At 41.0% G+C, this 23,899-nt stretch overlaps 1 protein-coding gene across 1 annotated transcript in view; it reads right to left on the bottom strand.

Annotated features, from left to right (window-relative positions):
- Positions 1 to 23,899, bottom strand: part of SCARB2 (scavenger receptor class B member 2) — a 66,277-nt gene that overhangs the window by 26,782 nt on the left and 15,596 nt on the right. Inside the window, exon 2 of the mRNA XM_068542803.1 lies at positions 19,963 to 20,120. Within this exon, the coding sequence (XP_068398904.1) occupies positions 19,963 to 20,120 (158 nt within the window). The remainder of the gene's footprint in view (positions 1 to 19,962; positions 20,121 to 23,899) is intronic.

Here is a 23,899-nt window from a genome sequence, read left to right as displayed (position 1 = left end):
AGGTTATACTCCACTTATAGTTATTATAAAATATTGGCTATATTCCCCGTGTTGTACAATATATCCCTATAGCTTATTTTATACCTCATAGTTTGTACCTCTTACTCCCCGACCCCTATAAGGCCCCTCCCCCCTTCCCTCTCCCTGCTGGTAACCACTAGCTTGTTATCTATGTCTGTGAGTCTTTTTTGTTATATTCACTAGTTTGTTGTATTTTTTAGATTCCACAGATGAGTGATATCATACAGTATTTGTCTTTCTCTTATTTCACTTAGCATAATGCTCTCCTAGTCCATCCATGCTGCTGCAAATGATAAAATGTTGTTCTTTTTTATGGCTGAGTAGCATTCCATTGTGTGTGTGTGTGTGTATGTATGTGTGCGTGTGTGTACCATATCTTCTTTATCCATTCAGAAATGATACTATTTTAGACAGAATGAGTAAACTAAAAATATATTATTAAAACTAATTGCATCTGTTTCTTTTTATTTTTTTTTAATGTGGCTACTAGAAAAATCTGGAATGACATATGTGATTCACATTATATTTCGACTGAACAGAGCTAATGTAGACAAAGGTACAAAGGCATTAGGCAGCGGGGCTACCCACCACCTCCTCCGGAGGCCTTTCCCAACCACAGCCACACGTGGGGTTTCTCATCCCTGAACACCCATGGAGCCTGGCACTCAGTTATAAAATGCTTAGTGACATCATTTAGATTGTGAAGAAATTAGCTTGAAGCCTCACGTAGATTGCAAATAAGCTTAAGAAACTTGTATGCTTCAAATCTTTTCTAGATTTTAAAATAAAAATAGACAAGCAAACAATAAACAAATGCATACCTATACATAAAAGCAGATGAGTCTTCGTTCTTCTCTAGTACTTAGCACCAAGCTACACACAGTCATATAAATATCTGACACTTGTACAGCTCTTCCAAGGGTTTGACCACACTATGCCATTTGATATCATTTAATCTTTCTGACAAGCCTGTGGCACACACAGAGCAAGTATTTTCGTCCAACTTTTACAGATGGGGACACAGGGCAGTGGAAGAGTCAGAACCTGAGCTCGAGTCTTCTAATTCTTGCCTAGTGCTTCTTGCCTAGTGCCTAGTGAATCAGATGGTCTCTCCTAGTAGGTGCTTACTAAATGTCTGTAGGATGAAACCAATGAGTGCCTCTAGCAATTGCCAAATCTAAATAAGTATGAGAGAAAAAAAGTCCACGCCCTTCCAGTTTGCGAGGAATACGTACAAATACTTGTTAAAAGCCTTGTGCAGTTTGCAGTTCGGGGTGTTTGCGCTGGACGTTTGGTTGTTAGATACTCACTCCCCTTTCTGCTGGTCAGAGCCCTCATTTTCTTTCTTCTCCTGCACCGGGCAGTGGTGTGGTACCCAATTCCTTTTCCTTAGCCCCGGAATCCTGAGCACAGAGCCTCAGGATGGAAAACACAGTAGACAGACGTTTTCTCCCAGGACGCACAGATGAGGACCCATGGGCTCCTGTGACTTGGGTCTTTAAAGCTTTCCCGGCCCCTGCCCCTTTCTTCTTTACAGGTTTCCTTGGGATCTGTAACCCACTTTATAGCCTTCCAATACATGCTCTTTTTACTTAAATTAGAGGTTTCTCTTGCAACCAAAAACCCTCTCATAGAGAAATCATAACCCATGAGGAAACAGAGATTCAGCTAAAGTAACTTGCCCAGGACTAACCAAGAAGTGTCAGACCCAGGGTTAGACTCTTGGTAGCCTGACTTCATGTCCAAGGTCTTCCTTGAGTCTACACCTAAGTGAATGCAAAGGGATTTGTTAGAAGCGGGAGGAAAAGAAGAAATTTCAAAGGCAAATCCCTGCTTGAGCCAAGGCAGGTGCCTGCAGAGAGGGCCCCGCCCCCTCTCTGGTCCCAGAGCTGCCCTGCAGGGAAGGGGAAAGGACAGACTTCTCCAGGAGAAGCTGTGTATAATCGGGGCCCAGGATACCAGCTTAGCCCTGCTGAACACCAGGGAACTAGAAGTAGAAAAAGCGACCCCAGGGTGAACGCCAGTTTCCTTGCACTCACAGAATGCCGGGCCAGGCTGTCAAGAGCTGGGATTCGACACAGATTCAGAAGCCAGGGACCAACACTGCCAAGTTTTCTAACTGATGACGAAAATCGATGACCTTCCCAAGACTTTTTGTTGTTTTCACTGAGCCTTAGGTCATACACCTGGAGGCCTGAGTAATTCCAAGTCTAGAGCCTGCTTCGTTTACGTCTATGTATGTTTACTGACTTTGAAGATGACTTTTAAAATGTGTTCTTTATTGCTTACCCTGTAAAAACCTGATGTTTTAAAGGGAAATTGCACATGGATGTTCCAATCGCTTTCTGCCTCGTAACTTGACTTGGTTTCTCAATAAACTTCAAAAAGTCAAAGCCAAGGGTTCCCAAACCACAAAAACATTTCATTCCCTTGGCAGGCACAAAAGGTTCATGTCAGGTCACTCACAGCTAACCATGTGACTTCCCCCAGCCGTCCTCGGGCATGACCGACACACAACCTTTGTTGAGCCATCTAACTGAAGGAAGACAGTGCCACAGGGCTGTCAGGAGTGGCCTCCAGCTCTGCAGAGGCCAGGAAAACCGAGGGGAGGGATGGCAAGGGAACTCCGTCTCAAAACAACATGTGACAGTCAGAGGAAACCCAAAAGGCTTCCCCTTCCAAGCACTCCTGTCACTCTGGAGACCCTAAGGGAGGTCACAGCAAAAGGAGAGGGAGTTTAGCAACAAGAGCAACAAGTCTCATTACCCAAATCTCCCCCATAGCTGATCAACCATAGTCAACTAGAGGCAGGGCGCTGTCCTGGTGAACAGCAGACTGAGAGCAAGAAGTGATGGACTAGTGCTTTACAGTATCGGAGAAGACCAAAGAAGCTTCCAGAAATAGAAACAAAATTAAAAAACAAAAAGGCAAAGCAAAATCATAGGCCTAGACAATTAATTAAGGAACCATACTTGAAAGTGCCTGGTATAGTCCCTGGTACTTAGTAGATACTAATTAATCCTACTGATTGATGTCAAAGGCCCCAGGACATCACAGGCTCAGAATACAGTTTACTATTTGTTAATCACAATGATAGCCCCAGTCACTAAGAAAAGGTTGATATATGCCCCATGAACTGTTTAATCTGGCAGGAAAATACATAATTGATTTTAGAGATATTTCATTTAAAACCTTTTTTTAAAAGAAGTTCTTACTTTTTAAAACAAAAAAGAATATTTAATCTCCTGAATGTTTAGGCAAAATCTCACCATCACAGAAGGCAAAAAATACGCCTGAGATAAGGAAACCAAAAGGAATAATTTTAATCAATTGGAAAACTAACGTCTCTGCAATATCTAATTCCTCAGAGGTGCTGGATAAATTAGATACATTCAATACCACCATATAATCCAACGTCCCAAGTCATTTCTGTTCTCCATTCACCCAAAGCTTTCTGTTGAGGGTTCCTATAAGAAGTGACTGAACACACTGGGTAGGGTCTGGGTTGAGATCTGACTGTCAGGCTTTGCATTCAATCCTGGCTTCATCCATTACTAACTTCTGTGCCTCAGTTTCCTCATCTGTAAAATGGAAATAACAGCATCCCTTCCTTGTAGGGTTGTTGTGAGAATTAAATCCACATAAGCTTGTCATCCAGTTAGAACACTACCTGGCACATACTAAGTGCTTTAGGAAACATTAGCTACTAATATCATGTAGGAGGGGGCTTGTGCTAAGTTCTTGAGATGGAGAGATGTTAAGACCTGGGTCCTGTCCTCGAAGAATCCACAGGAGAGCAGAGCAGGCTGCTGTTTAAAGGGCTACCTCACATGTAGAAAGAGCTCTGAAGCTGACCCCAAGGTGCTAGGTCGGGGGCGGGGGGGGGGCGGTGGTGGTGGGCAACTGGAATGGGTGTCCTGAGGGAACACTGGGCAGGAGCACACTTGGTTCTGGAAGGAGTAGGCTTCCCGGGGGTGGGAGGGTGGAGGGGCTTCCAGACAGAGTCAGAGGGAGAGCAAGGCAAGGCAGCATCGCACGACAGCACAGGATGTGTTTCCTAAGTGGAGGGTGAGAAAACTGTGGTGGGGCGGGGGATGACGCGCTGCAGAGGCGGTTTAGAAAGAGCAGCCTGGGCTTCCCTGGTGGCGCAGTGGTTAGGAGTCCGTCTGCCAATGCAGGGGACGCGGGTTCGAGCCCTGGACCGGGAGGATCTCACATGCCGCGGAGCAGGTAGGCCCGTGTGCCGCAGCTGCTGGGCCTGCGCTCTGGAGCCCGTGAGCCACAACTGCTGAGCTCACGCACCACCAACTACTGAGCCCGTGCTCCGCAGCGGGAGGCGCCTCCGCGGTGAGAGGCCTGCGCACCGCAGCGAAGAGTAGCCCCCGCTCGCCGCAGCTAGAGAGGAGCCGCGCGCAGCAATGAAGACCCAACGCAGCCAAAAATAGATAAATAAATAAAAAGCTTCTTCCAACTTTGTGTATGTTTAAAAAGAAAAAAAAAAGAGCAGCCTGCAGCTCGGGGCATGGCAGGGAGGTGAAGTGCAGTCAGAGTGGATGGGACGACCCAGAAGAGAGGGCAGAGCAGGAAGGCCGGCCAAAGGCGGGGTCTGAACAGCGGGCTGCTGACCTTTCTATCACCTCTGCCTTGTCAACTAGGAGAAAGACTGAAAACCCAGAGTCCAGAGCAGGACTCGGAGAAAAAGCACTGGGTAGGGGGTGGGCGGTGGCCCATGTTTGTTGGCGATGTATACGAAACAGCTTCACTGCTGAAGATGGAAATGGTCCCCAGTCCTCCAAGTGTTACCCTGACCCTGCTGGCTCACCCAGGACTCCACATGCATTTAAAACCCACCTGGTCACCACCTTTTTGTACAGGATAAGAAGCAGATCTTTTTCTATTTTTCTCACTTTTGATTTTTTAAAAAACTGATTTATCTAAAGCTATTTCTGTTTCTATTTTGAGAAAAACGGTCCTATCAGAGTAGAGTGAGTCAGGTTTAGAAAAAGAGATAAGCATCCTCTTACAGTAATGGAAACAAAAACCATGGCATTTAAATTTTTTCTACCATCTCTTTGGTATTTAAAAAAATATATATATATATAGCTTGGCTCAGAGTTGAGTAAAGGACCAAAGGAATAACAGTACAGCATTTGAAACTTTAAACTAAGTTCCTATCTTGGCTAAATTGTGAGGAGACAATTAGATCCATAAGAAATTAAATGTGAAAAAAAGAGAGCTACAAGAAAATAGACTTGAATATCAAACCTTTGAAGGAAGTGGGACTTTTTAAACTCAGAAATGATAGAAAACTTCATTAAAGAATAGATTTGGTTACATATAAATTTTAAAATTAAAAATGCAAACAATAGAGAAACAGTTGCCACAATTGTGACACAGGGTTAACATTGTTATTATATAAAAAGCTTACAGAGTGGCATGAACACACCGGAACCCAGACAGGCAAACTGGCAAAGGACAAGAACTAAGAATGTGGAAACACAATCGGTTGGCAAACATGAGGAGAACATTCAATCCATGTGATAATCAAAGGATGGAACGAGAACTGATAGACATGTCCAAGAAGAAGGGAGTGGTTAAGTATAGTAATATATTTCCTCTATCTCTTGAATATTATCATCACGAAAATATATTTGTATAATGACTAACACATACATGGGAAAATACCTCTGATGTAATATTAAGTGAGGAGAATACACGTATGTACATGAACATGCATAAGTATATACAGTATAACCATGTAAAAGTAAAACACAACTATGCGAAAATGACTGAGAATCTATCCATTAGCACTGGTTACCTTTGAGACAGTGAAACCATGGAGGGTACCAGTAGTTTTTTAATTTTACTTTCCTGTACTTTCAACTTTATCTTTGCTGCTTATATATATTATTTTTATAATATAAAATATATTTTATTCTTTCAAAGGTAATGCTATATATGATACTGTGCATATTGATTACTTTATAATCCAGTATTACTTAATGGTCAGTGAATAATAATTAAAAAACACTTATGAAATATTTGTCCCTCACATCTTTTTCCTTACTATCAAAGCAGTAATAAGACCTTATAAAAGACATTAACAATCCAAACAGCAAAACTAAGAAAGTCAAGGAGAAGATGTTTAATGGGATATTGTAAATTCAGCAAATACATCTTAGAAACATGAAAGTTAGTTGATAGAGCCCTTGGACAAATTAATTAAAAAAAAAATTCTTGAAATGCTAAATAGTAGGCAAAATAGAAAAAGAAACCGGACAAAATGAAAAATCTCAAAAAGGTTGTAGAAGCCATTGGATACACAATTTTAGGCAAGTAGGTCACTAAGCAACAGGATCATAAGGCAAATTAGTTTCGTGTCAACAGACCTGTTCCAGGGCTGATCCATCCACAGCTTAATAAAAATGTAAATCACGCACTACATTCCTTAAACCAGACTGACTGATTTTTTATCTACATGTGGAACTTCCACCATCTTTTTCCAAAAACACTAATATTCTGAACTCACGAATATGTGAAAGTCATGGGGAATGTGCCACTGTGAATTGTGTGTCCAATCAATCAGGCCCTACTGCCCAGCATGGCCTCCCCATCTCAGAGACTCCCACCCCCAGGCCAGTCCACACTGACCAATGAGGGGCCGCATGCCCTCCCCTTCTTTGCACGCACACAGCTGACTCAGTCTGGAGGGAACCCGTGGGACTATCAAATACTGGGGCAGAGCTACTGGAATGTTCTGTCTTTCCCGTGTAGTTAAACAATAGCATAATTAAGTCACAAGTGACAGAGATCAGATCCACCAAATGATTACAAAAGACCCATTAGAGGGGCTGTAGGTCTCCCTAAAAAGCCAGGTTTTCCTACAAATCCCAGTTCACAACCCGCTCAACCCCACTAGGAACACTTAGCAGTTTGTAATGCACATGTGAGTAGCCGTTCCTAAACAAAGTCACTCATTTTCAGGACCCTATTCCCCTTTCCTGAACCTGTCCTTGGGTACTGGGTTTCCCTGATTCAGTCCTGGGGTTGCAGCTGAGCAACCTGTGTCCTGTGGATTTAAACCATGGCTGAGGATGTTTCATTCACTTATTCTATAAATATTCACTGGACACTGGATATTCAGAGATGAAAGGATTTGGTTCTTTCACTTTATCACATACCAAGCAGAGTGCACTCAAAGTCAGGGAAAATCTAGGGGAGAACGGAGAGAGGTGGTGAGGAGTTCCTTCTTGACTGAGGGAACGGCATGCTTACTGACAGGGTAGGGTGTCTAGGGCCATAAAATTAATTGGAGTTTGGTTATAACCGTGCTGTCCACTATGGTAGCCACTAGCCACACGAGGCTATTACACACTTGAAAAGTGGGTAGTCCTAAATTCAATGTGCTATAATGTAAAATACACATGGATTTCAAAGACTTCATATGAAAAAAAGAATGCAAAGTGCCTTGTTAATAATTCTGAATATTGATTACATGTTTAAATGATACTATTTTAAGTAGTTTGGCGGTAAATGAAATATTCAAATTAATTTCTCCTGTTTCTTTTTACTTTTTTTTTAATGTGACTCCTCGAAAATTTTAAATTACATATGTGGCTCATGTAAAGAAAAAAAAAATGTTGCCTGCAATTACAGTTCCACAAAGATCAAGCCATTAGCCACTGCAGTAGCCCACCGACAGTGAGCCTGAGGGGAATTCAGGTTGGAGAAAAACAGGAAGCATTCTGTGCTTTGGATATCAGCCCCTAGATAGTCAAGGTTCATATCTAAGGAAATATTTCAATGACCCTAGATTCTTGCATCTCCCCATACATAGAAAACAACTTAAATCATTAACTTCAAATGTCTACTCTTTGTGATTAGCAATAATTTTTTGATGTTCAACTATGTGTTTCTTTCCAGCAAAAAAGTTCACATATATCCTGGCCCTTCCCTTACCTCTTTGGGACAGTTTCTCAGAGCTATCTGAAAGGCTGTCTCCCGGGCTATAGACCTCAGTAAGACTAAACTCAACTCACAGCTCTTATGTTGTGCCTTTTTTTTTTTGGTCAGCAGTTTTGGCAACCATGAAGACCCAGAGCAGACTTCTCTCCTTCGCCTGAATTCTACAAGGATCCAGAACCTTGATTGACACCAGCAGGGCCCCTTGTGCCAGTCTGCCTCCTCAATGAGTCCAGACAAATTTAAGTGAGTCTCTCTTGGTACCGGATCTCCCACTCTTAGCTGAAGATCCTGAGTTTATTCAGAGGTTGTTAAACTCCTCACTATGCGGAGTAGGTTATCCTTGAACTTAGGTTCCAGAAGAGGCGCCTGTATTTGCTCAATTGAAAGACACTGAGGTTACCCTCAGGTGAGAACCACTGGGATGACGTTGTTCAGCTGAAGGACCCTAAGGAGGCTCGGACTCGGTGATTAAGTAGGAAGCTGACCTGACATCCTTCCTCAATTTGGCTTCCTTAACAGACTCTTTTGGGATAAAAGTGAAGATATCGCACGAAAGCTTTGCTCGGAGGAAGAGGGACAAGGCTCCTCCCAGCCAGTTATGGCTTTCTCAGGCAACTAAGAAATTTGTGGGAGTGATGGAAGCAGAGTCCCATAAGGAAACCCACTCATTAGTTTAAAAGGTGCTTGTCTGGGGACCATGTATGAGAGTTGGCCACTCACTGGTCCCAGCACCAATGGTGGTTTTAGAAGAGGCATGCAGAAGAGCAGAAGTGACTCTAGGGTAACGCCTAGAGGGGTTAAGCTCACAAGCAGCACACTGCCCATCACACAATTTCATTAGTAAATTTTATTCCTGACAAATTCAACTTTAAAATAGGAAACAGTTTCTCAAACAGAGAAATGAGGGGTATCAGAAAGCCAACCTCCAACTAACAACTAAAACCCAGCCAGGTTTAGGGATGTACAGAATTTATACTTGCAAGTACTTAAGTGAGAACTAAGGAAATCTCACCCTAAAAATGGCTGAGATGGGGCTCTTTTTGACATTCCAAAACTGATTTTTGCATACCCAGTTAGAGAAAGCCAGCTTGATAAAACATCTTTTCAGATTTCTGACCTTAAAGGAACAAAAGCCCTCTTAGGACTTAGGAGGAACTCGCATTTCTCTCCCTATGCCTTTGACATGTAAATGTTCTACCTGATCATTTTAGGCATTTTGTTCTGTGTTTTGAGGGCACAGTGTCCGCCATCAGGAAAGTACACATACGATGTACATTTGACAACCCATCAAATAGACTGGGATTCCAAACAGTCTTTTTGTCTGGCTGTGCCAGCTCTCAGGAAAATTTGTCATAAGGGGTCCCGGTCCATAAGGGACCTTTGTCTTCTCAACCTTCGTTGCGTCCACCTGTACAACAAAGGTCTTCATTTTCTTAGACTATTTTTTGGAGTAAACTTTGTGGATCTTGTGAAGCCTGCATCCTTTGCACTCTCTTGTTGCGGATGCCTGTTGCATCTTACTGCTTATCACTATTAAGATACTACTCATCAATGGCCAGACAATGGATCCTTTAAATTGAAGAAACTTCTAAATTGGTAAATTTTTAGAGAGCTCTCATTATAAATAGCTGTTTTATTGGTACCTATGAAAAGAGCAAATTAAAAGGTAGATACAGAGGTTTATTAACAACCTCTGAATAAACTATGGGAATTCTTAAGATCCTAACCTTAAGAATTCCCATAGTTTAAAACAAAGTAAAACAAAACGATTTGGGAAGCCTTATTTGTAGTCTTGGCTTTCCCTTGATGGGTCTTAGGATACTAATAAAAACATTAGGTTAATTAACGTTAATCAGGTTGATTAACAAGGGAATAGGAAATGCTGAGGGGAAAGTCAAGAGACTGCTTCCCAACAAGGTGGAAATTTTAAAGGGACTCGTCCCAGCAGGATAGAAATCTTTAGATGGTGATTTTAAAATGCGATAAATAAAATGGACATTGATGAGATTAAAACAAAGGCTTCAGGGAATTCCCTGGTGGTCCAGTGGTTGGGACTCTGTGCTTTCACTGCCGAGGGCCCAGGTTCAATCCCTGGTCAGGGAACTAAGATCCCGCAAGTCGCACAGCGCAGCCAAAAAACAAAATAAAACAAACAAAAAAAAAACAAAGGCTTTGATACAACATTACCTAAAGTTGAATGGGCCAAAGAGACCCCCTATTGGTCCCCCCAACATTAAAGGGCTCCAAACAAGTCTGGTTTATTTAGCCCAGTTAAAAAAAAATTTTTTTTAAAGGCTGGAATAAAATTATACTAAGATACCTAACCAGCAACTGCTTGAGGCAACAGGCCAATTAATCAAGTTAAAGATTGACAAAAGGGCCTGGGTCACTTGGCTAAAGTTAAAGGTATAAGAGTTGACAGAATTGAGATAACAATTTGTTTTTTAAAAATTGGCGTATTTGGGGCTTTCCTGGTAGCGCAGTGGATAAGAATCTGTCTGCCAATGCAGGGGACACGGGTTCAATCCCTGGTCCGGGAAGATCCCACATGCCACAGAGCAACTAAGCCTGTGTACCACAATTACTGAGCCTGCGCTCTAGAGCCCGCGAGCCACAACTACTGAGCCTGTGTGCCACAACTACTGAAGCCCGTGTGCCTAGAGCCCGTGCTCTGCAACAAGAGAAGCCACCTCAATGAGAAGCCCGTGCACCACAACGAAGAGTAACCCCCACTTGCCACAACTAGAGAAAGCCCGCACACAGCAACAAAGACCCAACACAGGCAAAAATAAATTAAAAAAAAAAAAGTTGGCATATTTGAATGGGCTTTATGTGAGATGGTTACATCTCTTTTGCCTGATTATACTGTGGGATAGACATTATGTCTCACTGGGGAATGCTTCTCCTGCCTGATATTATAATACAGAGCATATAAATCTGCCCCTAAGGCAGTATTAATTAAACATACTAAAGGAAACAGAGTTACCTGAGCCCACACAATATGAAACAAAAACTGGGGGTTAATATTCAGGGCCTAATAAAGCAATAGTGGAGATTTTTTTGCCCTTAGGGTAAATTGGTCTGGGTTTGACTTGTGCACTCTGAAAGAGGGCCTTTGTTGAATACCTTGTGCAAACTTTTGAAGGCATGATAAAATGAACCCTAAAGTTCTAGAACACAGAACTCCTAATTTCCAGTTTAGCTGGAAATCTTCTCATTGATATAAAAAAGCAAATTAAAGAAAATGTAGTTGGACAAATCAATCATTTGATAACATTTAGGGAGACCAGTTCTTTGGGGAATTGAAAGCAACTGTCTTTGTAAAAAGGCTAAGTCATCTAAGCAAATAAATTTAACTTACACCAACTGTTATTTATAAACTAGTAAGTTTATATTGTAATACCTGATTCACGACTAAGTTATAAAATGAAGTTATGAGATCTCTGGTCATGTCTGTTATATGTCTGTGTGTACATTATAGATATGTCTCTACCTCCAGACAGTATCAACATTATTTTATAAAGGAGCTCTATTTAACTGACTTAAAAGTAAGCACTTAAAAATTAAATATTTTTGAATGTAATAGAAACTAACCCAAATGAATTTCAAGTTCACGTGATCTGGGAAATATTCAATATTAAATTAATATTTGGTTTAAAGTTTAAGTTTGTTGGTTTAATTAATACACACGTCTTACTTTTATTGAACCTAGTCAAATATGTTCATATTATTTCTGTTATAAAATTTATCAGCAAGAAAAATAGCTTGGAATGATGGCTGACTTGGTCTAATGTCTCCTGAAGTTTTCACGGGTAATCTAAATATAATTGCTGGAAACAAATGAGTTAAATAGATATAAATGGGATAAGAGCCATTTAGTGTACTGTTTAAGAATTATTATGTTTTATGATGGTATGTCTACTTAAAAATAGTTTCTCCAGATTTTTGGTAACTTGAAACTTTAGAGTTTTGCTAAGTTAAGTTAAATGATGGAAATGTACTAAATATCTAGATCATTCCCAAATAAAGATACTGAAAAACTGATTACTGAAAAGTAGGTTTCCTTTTACAGAGAAATTAAAGATATTTAGCACCATTAATAAATGTTTTGTGTCACACTGGAAATTTTTCCATAAAAGGGCATGTTTTTATTTATTTTTATTTTTTAATTAATTTATTTTTGTTTAAAGATCTTAACTTTATTTATTTTTGGCTGCGTTGGGTCTTCGTTGCTGCACGCAGGCTTTCTCTAGTTGCGGCACGCAGGCTTTCTCTAGTTGTGGCGAGCGGGGGCTACTCTTCGCTGCGGTGCATGGGCTTCTCAATGTGGTGGCTTCTCTTGTTGCAGAGCACGGGCTCTAGGTGCGCAGGCTTCAGGAGTTGTGGTGCATGGGTTCAGCAGTTGTGGCTAGTGGGCTCTAGAGCACAGGCTCAGTAGTTGTGGTGCATGGGCTTAGTTGCTCCACGGCATGTGGGATCTTCCCAGACCAGGGCTCGAACCCGTGTCCCCTGTATTGGCAGGCAGATTCTTAATCACTGCGCCACCAGGGAAGCCCCAAGGGCACGTTTTTAAAAATCATAAATGGTATTTATAAGTCTGCCAATCCACAGAATGCTAACAAAAAAGTACATAATTGCTTACTTCTTAGTTTTCACTAGAAATTAAGGTTTTAAAATTTTTTAATTTTTATTGAAGTATAGTTGACTTACAACATTGTGTCAGTGTCAGGTGTACAGAAAAGTGATTCAGATATATATAGGTATAGATATATATGTATATATACATATTGATATATATTCTTTTTCAGATTTTTTCAGATTCTTATCCTTTATAGGTTCTTTTTCAGATTCTTTTCCAGACTCTTATCCTTTATAGGTATGTGTATATATATATATATATTCTTTTTCAGATTTTTATCCTTTATAGGTTATTACAAGATATTGACTATAATTCCCTGTGCTATACAGTAAGTCCTTGTTGTTTATTTTATATATAGTAGTGTATATCTGTTAATCCCATATTCCTAATTTATCCCATCCTCCCGCCTTTCCCCTTTGGTAACCAGAATTTTGTTTTCTATGTCTGCAAGTCTGTTTCTGTTTTGTAAATAAGTTCATTTGTATTTTTTTAGATTCCACATATAAGTGATATCATATAATATTTGTCTTTCTCTGTCTGACTTACTTCACCTAGTATGATAATCTCTAGGTCCATCCATGTTGCTGCAAATGGCAATATTTCATTCTTTTTTATGGCTGAGTAGTATTCTACTGTACGTATATGCCACATCTTCTTTATCCATTCATCTGTCAATGGACATTTAGGTTGCCTCCATGTCTTGGCTATTGTAAATAGCACTGCTGTGAACACTGGGGTACTTGTATCTTTTTGAATTAGAGTTTTCATCTTTTTCAGATACATGCCCAGGAGTGGGATTGCTGGATCATACAGTCGCTCTATTTTTAGTTTTTTAAGGAGCCTCCATACTGTTTTCCATAGTGGCTGCACCAATTTATATTCCCACCAACAGCAAAGGAGGGTTCCCTTTTCTCTCACCCTCTCCAGCATTTATTATTTGTAGACTTTTTCATGATGCCCATTTTGACCTCACTGTAGTTTTGATTTGCATTTCTCTAATAATTAGCCATGTTGAGCATCTTGTCATGTGCCTGTTGGCCATCTGTATGTATTCTTTGGAGAAAGAAATTAAGGTTTTAAAGATTAAGCATTCTAATTAATACATGTAATTAAGACTACTAAAATTAATAAGGAAAACATCTTTGTATGAAAGAAAAAAAAAAGTATAAGAAATGGAAATGCATTTTGTTAAGGGAAAAGAAGGTAATTTTGTCCTGGAGAGAGAGAAAGAAAAGGAAGGCATAGGACAAAACCTGAAGATAAAAAAGAAAGTTTTAGCAAGTTTTGTGGGAAAGAAACCCTGAAAAGAAAAAGTTTTGTACATGGTCAGGACTGGCTAGGATTAAAATAAAATTTAATTGAGTAAATAAATTTTAACATTAAAAGTAAGCTGGTATGACACTAGAATTTGTTTTTTTCTCTGTGTTAAGAGAACAAAGTTTTCTTAGAATATTGATCTGTTTTTGATAACAGATTATAAAAAGTTTCTCTACCTTTTAAGTGATCTGTTGTAACATTCTATATTTGCCTTTAAAATCTTTTGTCATTTGGGTTAAGTAAATAAGTATTGTTTCACAGTGACCTATGATCCTATATGACCAAGTGTTTTAAACCTTTTGATATCTTTGACAAACTTCCCCAAGTCAATTCTAAATGAAGTCCTTTTGACCTGTAGCTAACTTTCGGATGCTTCAGAGAGATCCCAAAGCATCCTCAAAAGAGATATTAAACTAATTAGGTTTATTTGATATGTTAAATTACATGGGAAACATCGTCAAATAAGTGGTGATAAACCTTCTTAGGTTATATTGCATGGGTAAATGTCATTAACATAGATATTCTAGAAATTATATGGAATTCTTAACAACCTGATATGTCCTAGTATAATATTATCAGTTATGATTCTAATTATTCCTTAAAATGCTGTATTGTCACAGAAATAACCAAGTTGCTTTGTCAACTGCACTGTAATCAAATCTTTAACCACGCCATTTTAAGTCTTTTGTTATTTATAGACAGTCATTGTTTTACTCTGATGCTTTTACAAAAATGAAAATCTTCAAGAAGATTCATAAAAAGGATTTTTTGACAAATATAGGTTTCTGATGACTTTTAGATCATACCACTGAACTGGGTAAGAAATTATAAAACTCTAATAGAAAACCTGATGCGTTTATCAAGATCAACAAGAATTAATTATATGGAACTTAATGAACTGATAAATATGATTTATAATCTTACGATTTTTTTCTTAAATATACTGGCTTTTAATCTCTGTCTTCCAGAAAAACCTTTCCTCTTATGCTAACTATGATATGTGGCAAGTTGATGAAGTATACCTCTGCAAATGAAGATGAAACATTTATCTTTTTCTCTCTACCTAATCTCTCCAGAATTTGGCTTCTCTAACTGGCTCCCCTCTGGACTTGATGGCTTATTGAGATTCAGATTACAACTAGTTATACTAATCATTGTTTTAATTTGTTCTCTCTTTGTTGTTTTCAAACTATTTATACATTTTGTCTCTCTGCTGTACTATCTTATTAATGTTACTCGTTATATTACTTATATTCTATTTTATAAGATTGTTGTATCCTGCATTACCTGATGTGTAACCAGGCCTCCAACAAAATTAATGATGGCTAAATATCTTGAGGCAATTGATCACACATATATATATGATCACATATATATTACATATATACAGATAAAGTTAATTGTAATAGCGCAACTTTAAATATGGGAAGAAACAACAAGGGGAAAACATTTCCTGGATCATAATAGAGTAGTAAAACAGAAGATCCAGAGGATTTTGGGTTGTTTAGGTTGTTAATAGGGCCTAAGCCAGATATAGCATATGAATGGCCTATCACTAAGATCCTTGCCTGACCTAGGAATAAGCATTCCTAGGGCTGTGGGACAAATTGGTCATGAAATGCCTCCCAAGCCTTGGTCAAATTTATGACCAACGTGGGGCACTGTAAACAAAAAAAAATGTTGCTTGCCCTTTTAGTTCTATAGTATCAAGCCATTAGCCCCTGCAGTTGCCCACCAAAAGTGAGCCTGAGGGGAATTCAGGATGGAGAAAAACAGGAAGCATTTTGTGCTTTGGATACCAGCCCCTAGATAATTAAGGTACATACCTAAGGAAATATTTCAAAGACCTCAGATTCTTGCATCTTCCCATACACAGAAAAGCACTAAGATCATTAACTTGAGATGTCTGTTTTTGTGATTAGAAGTAATCTTTTGATGTTTTGACTACATGTTTTTCCTGCAAAAAAAATTCATATATATTCTGACTCCTTCCTACCTCTTTTTTTTTTTTTTTTTGCTGCACCGAGTGGCATGTGATCTTAGTTCCCTGACCAGGGATCCAAGCCGTGCCCCCTGCATTGGAAGCGTGGAGTCTTAACCACTGGACCGCCAGGGAAGTTCCCCTTCCTTACCTCTTTGGAACAGTTTCTCAGAGCTATCTTGAGAGGCTCAGGCTATAGTCCTCTGTAAGACACAGAATAAACTCAACTCACAGCTCTTACGTTGCGCGTTTTTTTGTTTTTGTTTTTAAGTTGACACTCATATTAAATTTCTTTTGGACAGTTCTGGTTGTAGCATAGAATTAGCTCTGGTTAGAGAATAAAATTCTAGGTTGAGAGTGCCAAAAAATTAAATTAAAATCAAGGAGGTTATATATACAGAAGGAGCGGGGGTGCTCAGGCCTTGAACGTCACACAGGGAGAGTCACTAGGACCCTGAGCAGGGAAGGAAAGGAAATGTCAGCTGCGTGCTTTGGAAAATCACTGTGGCAGTGAAATGGGAGAGACCAGGGCAGGGTGAAAACCGGAGGCAGGAAAACTCATGGAGCAAAAATGAAATATCAGTGAGTGGCCAATCTGCCTTCCAACCTACAGGATCTGCTCTTGGGATTCTTACCTTCGCTGTGCCTTGGGCCCTGTGGCAGCCTGGTAGATCCTTTCTCAGATAAATGTCTTTACATACAGAAAATAAAATACCCAGGATTACAAAGGAAACCAATGACTGAAATACAGGTGTCACTGTAAAAATCTGTGATATGGCAATATGTGTGCTTCTTTATTGACACTTTAAATAAGATGTAGCAGCAGGTCTAACAATTACTGTAATTTTTTTTTTTTTTTTGGCTGCATTGGGTCTTCGTTGCTGCACGCAGGCTTTCTCTAGTTGAGGTGAGCAGGGGCTGCTCTTTGTTGTGGTGCACGGGCTTCTCATTGCGGTGGCTTCTCTTGTTACGGAGCACGGGCTCTAGGCACGTGGGCTTCAGTAGTTGCGGCACATGGGCTCAGTAGTTGTGGTTCGTGGGCTCTAGAGCGCAGGCTCAGTAGTTGTGGCGCACAGGCTTAGCTGCTCTGCGTCATGTGGGATCTTCCCGGACCAGGGCTGGAACCCGTGTCCCCTGCACTGGCAGGAGGATTCTTAACCACTGTGCCACCAGGGAGGTCCACAATTATGGTAATTTTGAAGTATTTATGAACATGAATGATATTTTGAGCAACAGCTATTATGAGACACAACGATATCTGTGTTTCCATTAGTGGTGAAGCCATGGTACTGCTAACACTGCTGGGATGTGTTGCCTACATTTACACTCAAAGGAAATGCTAAATTTTAGTGAGTGGTTAATGAAAATGAACTGTAATTTTTCCCCCCAAGTCACAGACCACCTTGAATTCTATCCATGACCCCTTAGGGATCCATGGATCAAGGGTTAAGGACCCTTGTGAGATGTTCCCAGGCTTCCCTCAGGAGTCAGTTTAGGTCCCTCTAAGATGGGAACATGCAGGGAGTATGGTAACAGTTGGACGCTATTTTACTTCTAGGATTTATTTATTCCCATGACCACATCTACAATAGCATATTAAGGCAGCAGACACAATGGCCCAGAAGGTGTCTTAATGGAACTCTGGGTTTCCTTGGGTTATGATTAGAACCCATGCCTTTTTCTCAGATGAGGATAATGATCACAGGAACAGGCCCAGGAGACCCAGAGGGAAGACTGTTTGTTGGGGTTTTTCTTAGTTCTCAGGCGAGCTTATTCTTGCAGGGAGGAAGTCATCCGTCTCGCCCGAAGGAATTTAGTTACAAAACAAAAACAGGAAAAGACAAATACTGTATGATTCCACTTATATGAGATATCTACAGCAATCAAATTCATAGAAACAAAGTAGCATGTTGGTTCTTAGGGGCTGAGGGTGGGGAGAAAAGAGGAGTTATTTAACGGCTATACAGTTTCAGATTTGCAAGATGAAAAAGTTCTGGAGGTCTGTTTTGCAACAGTGTGAATATATTTAACACTACTGAACTGCACTTAAAAATGGTAAAGATGGTACATCTTTCTTTTTCTTAATAATTTTTTTAAAATTAATTAATTAATTTATTATTTTATTTTTGGCTGCATTGGGTCTTCGCTGCTGCACGCGGGCTTTCTCTAGTTGTGGCGAACGGGGGCTACTCTTTGTTGCAGTGCGCGGGCTTCTCATTGCGGTGGCTTCTCTTGTTGCAGAGCACAGGCTCTAGGCATGCGGGCTTCAGTAGTTGTGGCTCGCAGGCTCAGTAGTTGTGGCGCACGGGCTTAGTTGCTCCGTGGCATGTGGGATCTTCCCAGACCACAGCTTGAACCCGAGTCCCCTGCATTGACAGGCAGATTCTTAACCACTGCGTCACCAGGGAAGCCCAAGATGGTACATCTTATGTGGGTTTTTTTTTTTTTTAATCACCATAAAAATGGTTAAAACTGCAAAACAAACAAACAGGATGCTCAGAGCCTAATTCTGGTTCAACTTCTAATTGTCACCAAGCTGGACAGCCTCAAATGCAGGCCTGGTTCTACCCAGTACCTGGAGTTTCTCGAGGCATTAAAGGTATAAAAATGCTTTTTAAAATGAGGACCCAAGTGTTGTTTATTTTTTAAAATTCTACTATATAATGATAAAGCTCATCTTCACAGTTCTGGGTATCGATTTCCACAGAACGGACTAAGACAATCCCCTAAGACTAATAATAACATCAAACACTTAATTAGCGTTAATTCTGTGCCAGGCACTAGTCTAAGCACTTTATAAGTACTTGACTCACTTAGTCCTCATAACAATCCCATGGTGGATGTCCTATTTTTATCCCCACTTTATAGATAAGGAAACTGAGGCACGGAGGACTAGTAAGTGGCAGAGGTGAGGTTCACAACAGGTCATTCGACTCCAGAGTCAGACCATGAGCACCTGAGGCAGGGACCGGGATTTTTATCTCTCAATTCCAGCGCTGAGACAGTGCTGACTCACAGTAAATGAATCAGTTGACAACCATTTATTGAGCAATCGGTTACGATAGAATTGTGAGGCATTTTTACCATGCAGCAGTTCTGAAGAAGAAAGATCTCGCTGTCTGCTTCCTCTACTATTTTTTTTTTTAAACTTGGTATGGAGAAACTTTGTTGGAAAGATGACTGCAAGGCGTGTGGGGCAGTTTACTGTCCTAGAGGGCTGCGGGGATAACGGCAACAGTGGGGAAAACACTTTGACCATAACATCCCCCAGCACCTCCCTCTACTAATCTTTTCCAAAAAATGATTAAAGCAATGCTCCTAACTCCCCCAGCGTTTGGAATTGATGGTCACTGCCAAAGACTCTAACCCACCCTGCCACCTGGTTATCTCTTGTACTCTGGAGGAGTGGGAAAAGGAGTGACTATGAAGAGACAGAAAAACAACAAGGTCCTACTGTGTAGCACAGGGAACTATATTCACTATCCCATGATAAACCGTAATGGAAAAGAATATAAAAAAGAATGTACATACATATGTATAATTGCATCACTTTGCTGTACAGCAGAAAACAACACAACATTGTAAGTCAACTATACCTCAGTTAAAAAAAAAAGAAGACACAGAAAGGCCTGTCTCCAGACCAACAATGAATTCTAGGAACTGGTCTAAAACTAGGTATGTGGCGGAGGGAAATAGAAAAAGACCCTAAAAGTCACCAAAGAAAATCGCAGGACGACCTTAAAAGGATAGGGAGTGGAGGGCAGCTCTCCGTCGCTTAGTAACCACATTCTGCCACCTCAGGAGGAAGCAGCTGCGTTTCTAAACGTAACAGGCTGAGACTGGCCAGGTCCACAAAGCTACTGACACACGTGGGCCACACACCAGCAGCATTTCAGACAACTGTAGCCGGAACGTGTGCCCCCCACGCAGCACACAGAGGCTGCTCGTGGGAAGAGACGGGGGCTCAGGCCACAGCGGGGGGGGGGGGGGGGTCGCTCCATCTTCTGGCTGGTATGGCAGGGAGGTGGTCGGGACTCACCTGTAGGTGTAGGGCCCCACTTCTTCCAACCGAGGGGTCTCCCCTCTGAGGACCTCCTCTGGATTGGTGACATTGAAGAAATAGAACTGGGTGTGCACGGGCAGAGGGGGCTTCCTCCAGGACTCAAAGGTCTCCGAGCCATTCCTTAACACAATATTCTAGGGGAGAAAACCAAAAGGGGATTTACGTAGTGTAAGGCAGTTGGCTTTGAACACAGAGGCAGAACGAGGGACACCCTGTCCTTTGACCTCCCGGCTCACTTATTTTTTCCACAGGCATTCAGCTGCTGTCCCTTGGGAGCAGGGACACGCCTTACGCCAATATGAAGCCCACATCCCTCAGAAGCCATAACAGGTTTTCTATAAATATCTGCAGTAAAGAAAGGATGCTAGAGCCATAGCTCATGGGTGGAAACATGGTGTCACCAAGACCAAGGCCACAGTCTGAGTACCCGAAAGGCCTTATTTGCTTCGTCACAAAGAGTCTACTGATCGGACAGCTTCCGTGGAAGTCAGGCCACTCTGAGAAGCTCCAGGCACTCCCAGCTCGCCTATGTGAGAGACCAGGAAGAGAGGCCCCAGAAGGTCACTTTGGTCCTTCCATTTGAGGTAGAACCACACCCAGCTCTACCACTTTCACCACCAGGGGCTTCACATGCATTTTCTCATCTAATCCCCAACAAAACCCTAACATAGGTTTGCATATCCCTGTTCTAATGATGAGAAAGCTAAGCCACACTGAGGTTAAGTGCTTAGGGTATTCTTTGTCTACAATCCTTCCTTTGTTTCCCACCCTTACCATGGATTATGGTCTAAATTGTGTCCCTGCCCCCCCCCCAAAAATTCATATATTGAAGTCCTAACCCCTAGTACCTCAGAATGTGACTGTATTTGGAGATAGGGTCTTTAAAGAGAAATTAAAGGTTAAGTGAAGTCATTAGGGTGGGCTGTCATCCAACATGACTGAGGCCTCAGAAGAAATCAACCCTGTTGACACCTTGATCTCAGACTTCTAGCATCCAGAACACTGTGAGACAATAAATTTCTGTTGTTCAAGTCACCCAGTCTGTGGTATTTGTTATGGCAGCTCTCGCAAACTAATACACCATGGCCCCTCTATGGAAGGAGTATCCTTCCCACCCTACAGACTTCAGGTGTGGCAAGTAACTTGATTTGATTAACAGAATGTGAGTGGAATGGCAAAGCGCCAACTTCAAGCTGAGGCCTTAAGAGGCATGGCAAGTTTCCACCAGTCACCCTCTGTTGCCCTGTCCCAGGTAGTTGGTGATCCTTCAGCCAAGGCCCTAAAATGGTAATGTGTAGACCAGACATGAAGCCAGGAGTCCAGCCTAAGTCAGCTGACCCAGCTAAGCTCAAATTGCAGCCAACCTGGCCGTAAGGAGTATGGAGTACATGTTACTATTATAAGCCACTTAGATTTGGGGGTTGTTTGTTATCCAGCATTGCAAGAGTAGCCTGATTAATACAGCACCTAAAGTTAATAGACTGAAAGCTAATATCTAGTAGTTAACTTGTTAATAAAGAAAAACTGCATTTTTAAAGTTAAGATTACTGAAGTGCTCGAGAAGGATAAAAGCATACACAGAATAAATAAACCAGAATGCAAACAGTGACTAACTCTGCATGTTGGAATTTGGATCATTGTTATTTTCTCCTGGATGAGATTTTGTATTTTCCGAATTTTTATAATGAATAAAAAAAATTAACACTGAGAAAAATTTTTAAAAGAGTAAAATGGGATTTGCTGATAAAGACAATGTAGGGCCACTAGTGAAACAATAACTAGATTGCAAGAGAAGCATCCCCTGATATCACCTGTCACTCCCCTAGTGGTGAGGATTTGAATGACAATCAACAGAGGGACTGCTTCAAAACATGACAGAAATCACATGCTAAAACATCCTGTGACACAGAACACAACAGGATGCCAATTTTTAGTAGTCCAGGCCTCCAATTTAATAGAAGCAATGTTGCAAGGGAACTTAATGATATAACTCTATTATTCAATGGAAAATATCCCAAGAATCTCTGCAGGGAAAAACAAAGTGGCACCGGAATAAATGGATGCAGAAAACCTAAGCTTGTCAGAGCAAAAACAGTCATCTGGAGGGCTGGAAGTCAATTCACATCCATGAGTCAGCCATGTCATAGAACTGGGGACTCTTTGTGGTTTGGCATCAGTTTGGAACATCTAATCATCAGATTTCTAGCCAAACAACACATTATTGAAATATTCTTGGCCTTTACTATCAGTACTGATTTACTGAGTTGAGGTCAGATTGTTGAGATAGAAAAATTTAAAGACAAACCACGAAACCCCTTTCCTCCAAGCTCCGGGTCCAGCTCAGACTCTCTCCTTTGTGAAGCCCTCCCCGCCTGCCCGTGCACACATTACTCTCTCCCTGCCCTGGCCATAGAGCAGCCTAACCGATCATTTTAGGCAGTTTTTTAAGAGTTGCGTGGTCTTTTGTCTTATCTTCTAAACAGAAGTCTTAGCTATCTGAGGAGGAACAAGGGTGAGAGTCGGGCCCAGACAGAGAGAGAGAGAGGGCAGCATAACTGGAGAGGCTTACCAGGTGGAACCCAGAGGCCCTGGCAGGGTAAGGAAGGGCCTGTGGTCAAGGTTGTACAGCTGCTTCATGTCAGAACTGGGTCTGGAACCCAGTGTCCCTTTTCTCCGCTCTCCCACCCCACCTCAGCATAAAACATTTTAATAAAATGGGTATAAACCTACTACACATTTTAGTTATACAAGTTATATGGTAGAGTTTCTCTGGTATAAAGTATACACACAGCACCTAGAAACGGCTCAGTAACATGAATATAACCTACTTAAAACTAGTATGTTAACTATGAGAAATGTAACACATATATAATAATTATTTGTCTTCTAGAGGATTTTGAAGGCCCACAGATACCTTCAAAGTCATCTGATTTCATTAAAATGAGTCTCTTTTCTGGGACTTCCCTGGTGGCACGGCGGTTAAGACTCCATGCTCCCAATGCAGGGGGCCTGGGTTCAATCCCTGGTCAGGGAACTAGATCCCACACACATGCTGCAGTTAAGAGTTCGCATGCCACAACTAAGGGCCCCGCCTGCCGCAACTGAGACCCCGTGCAACCAAATAATAAATAAATACATACATACATTAAAAAACAAAACCCAAAAAAAACACCTCTTTTTCTTATGCAGAAATTTCCAGAAAAAGGCAGGGCAATAATTTCTCCTCCTCCATGAATTCCTTGACTGGGTGGATCATCCCTTCCTTTGAGCCCTATAACACAGTACACAGGAATTTCTTAGGAAAAAAAGTGGTCAGGACAGAAAACATCTTCTAAAAATTGAGGTTAATTGGAATCTATATGAAGCAGTGATATTAGCAACCAAAAATGAGAAGGCAAGTGCAGCTATTATATTGGAACATATTAGGTTACCAGTTGGCTTCTCAAAACAGAAGGTGCTGACCTACAAAAAAAAAAAAAGTAGGGTTTGTTTTTTTTTTTTTTTCTTTACTCCTCCCCACTACTCAAGGACAATGCAGGTTTTGGAGAAATATTGGTTCAATCCACAAAATACAGTACTAGAAAACTATATTTTCCGTCAGCTTTGCTTATAAGATGCTGGGAGAGAAGAAATTGATGTGAGACAACCCGAGAAGAGCAGAAGAAAGGCATGATCAGTCAAAGGCAAAGCCACAGTCAAGGCCCTTATAACAGCAGCTCGACAGCTACAAGTCCAAGGAGCCTTTAAAGTATACCCAGAGGAAGTGGTTGTTCCCTAGCCATTTCAGCCACATTCAGATACAGAGAAAGCAATTCAGATACAGATTCACTAGAATCAGAAACACATAGATGTAGCACCTATTAGTTTGTGTGTCTTATCGGTAACCCAGCACGCTAAAGAGCTAAGTGCAGCC

Source organism: Eschrichtius robustus, chromosome 4 (assembly GCF_028021215.1).
Source record: "Eschrichtius robustus isolate mEscRob2 chromosome 4, mEscRob2.pri, whole genome shotgun sequence".
In the NCBI taxonomy this organism is placed as follows: domain Eukaryota; kingdom Metazoa; phylum Chordata; class Mammalia; order Artiodactyla; family Eschrichtiidae; genus Eschrichtius; species Eschrichtius robustus.
Note: the sequence above shows the minus strand (reverse complement) of the source record. Positions and strands in the feature narration are given on the sequence as shown.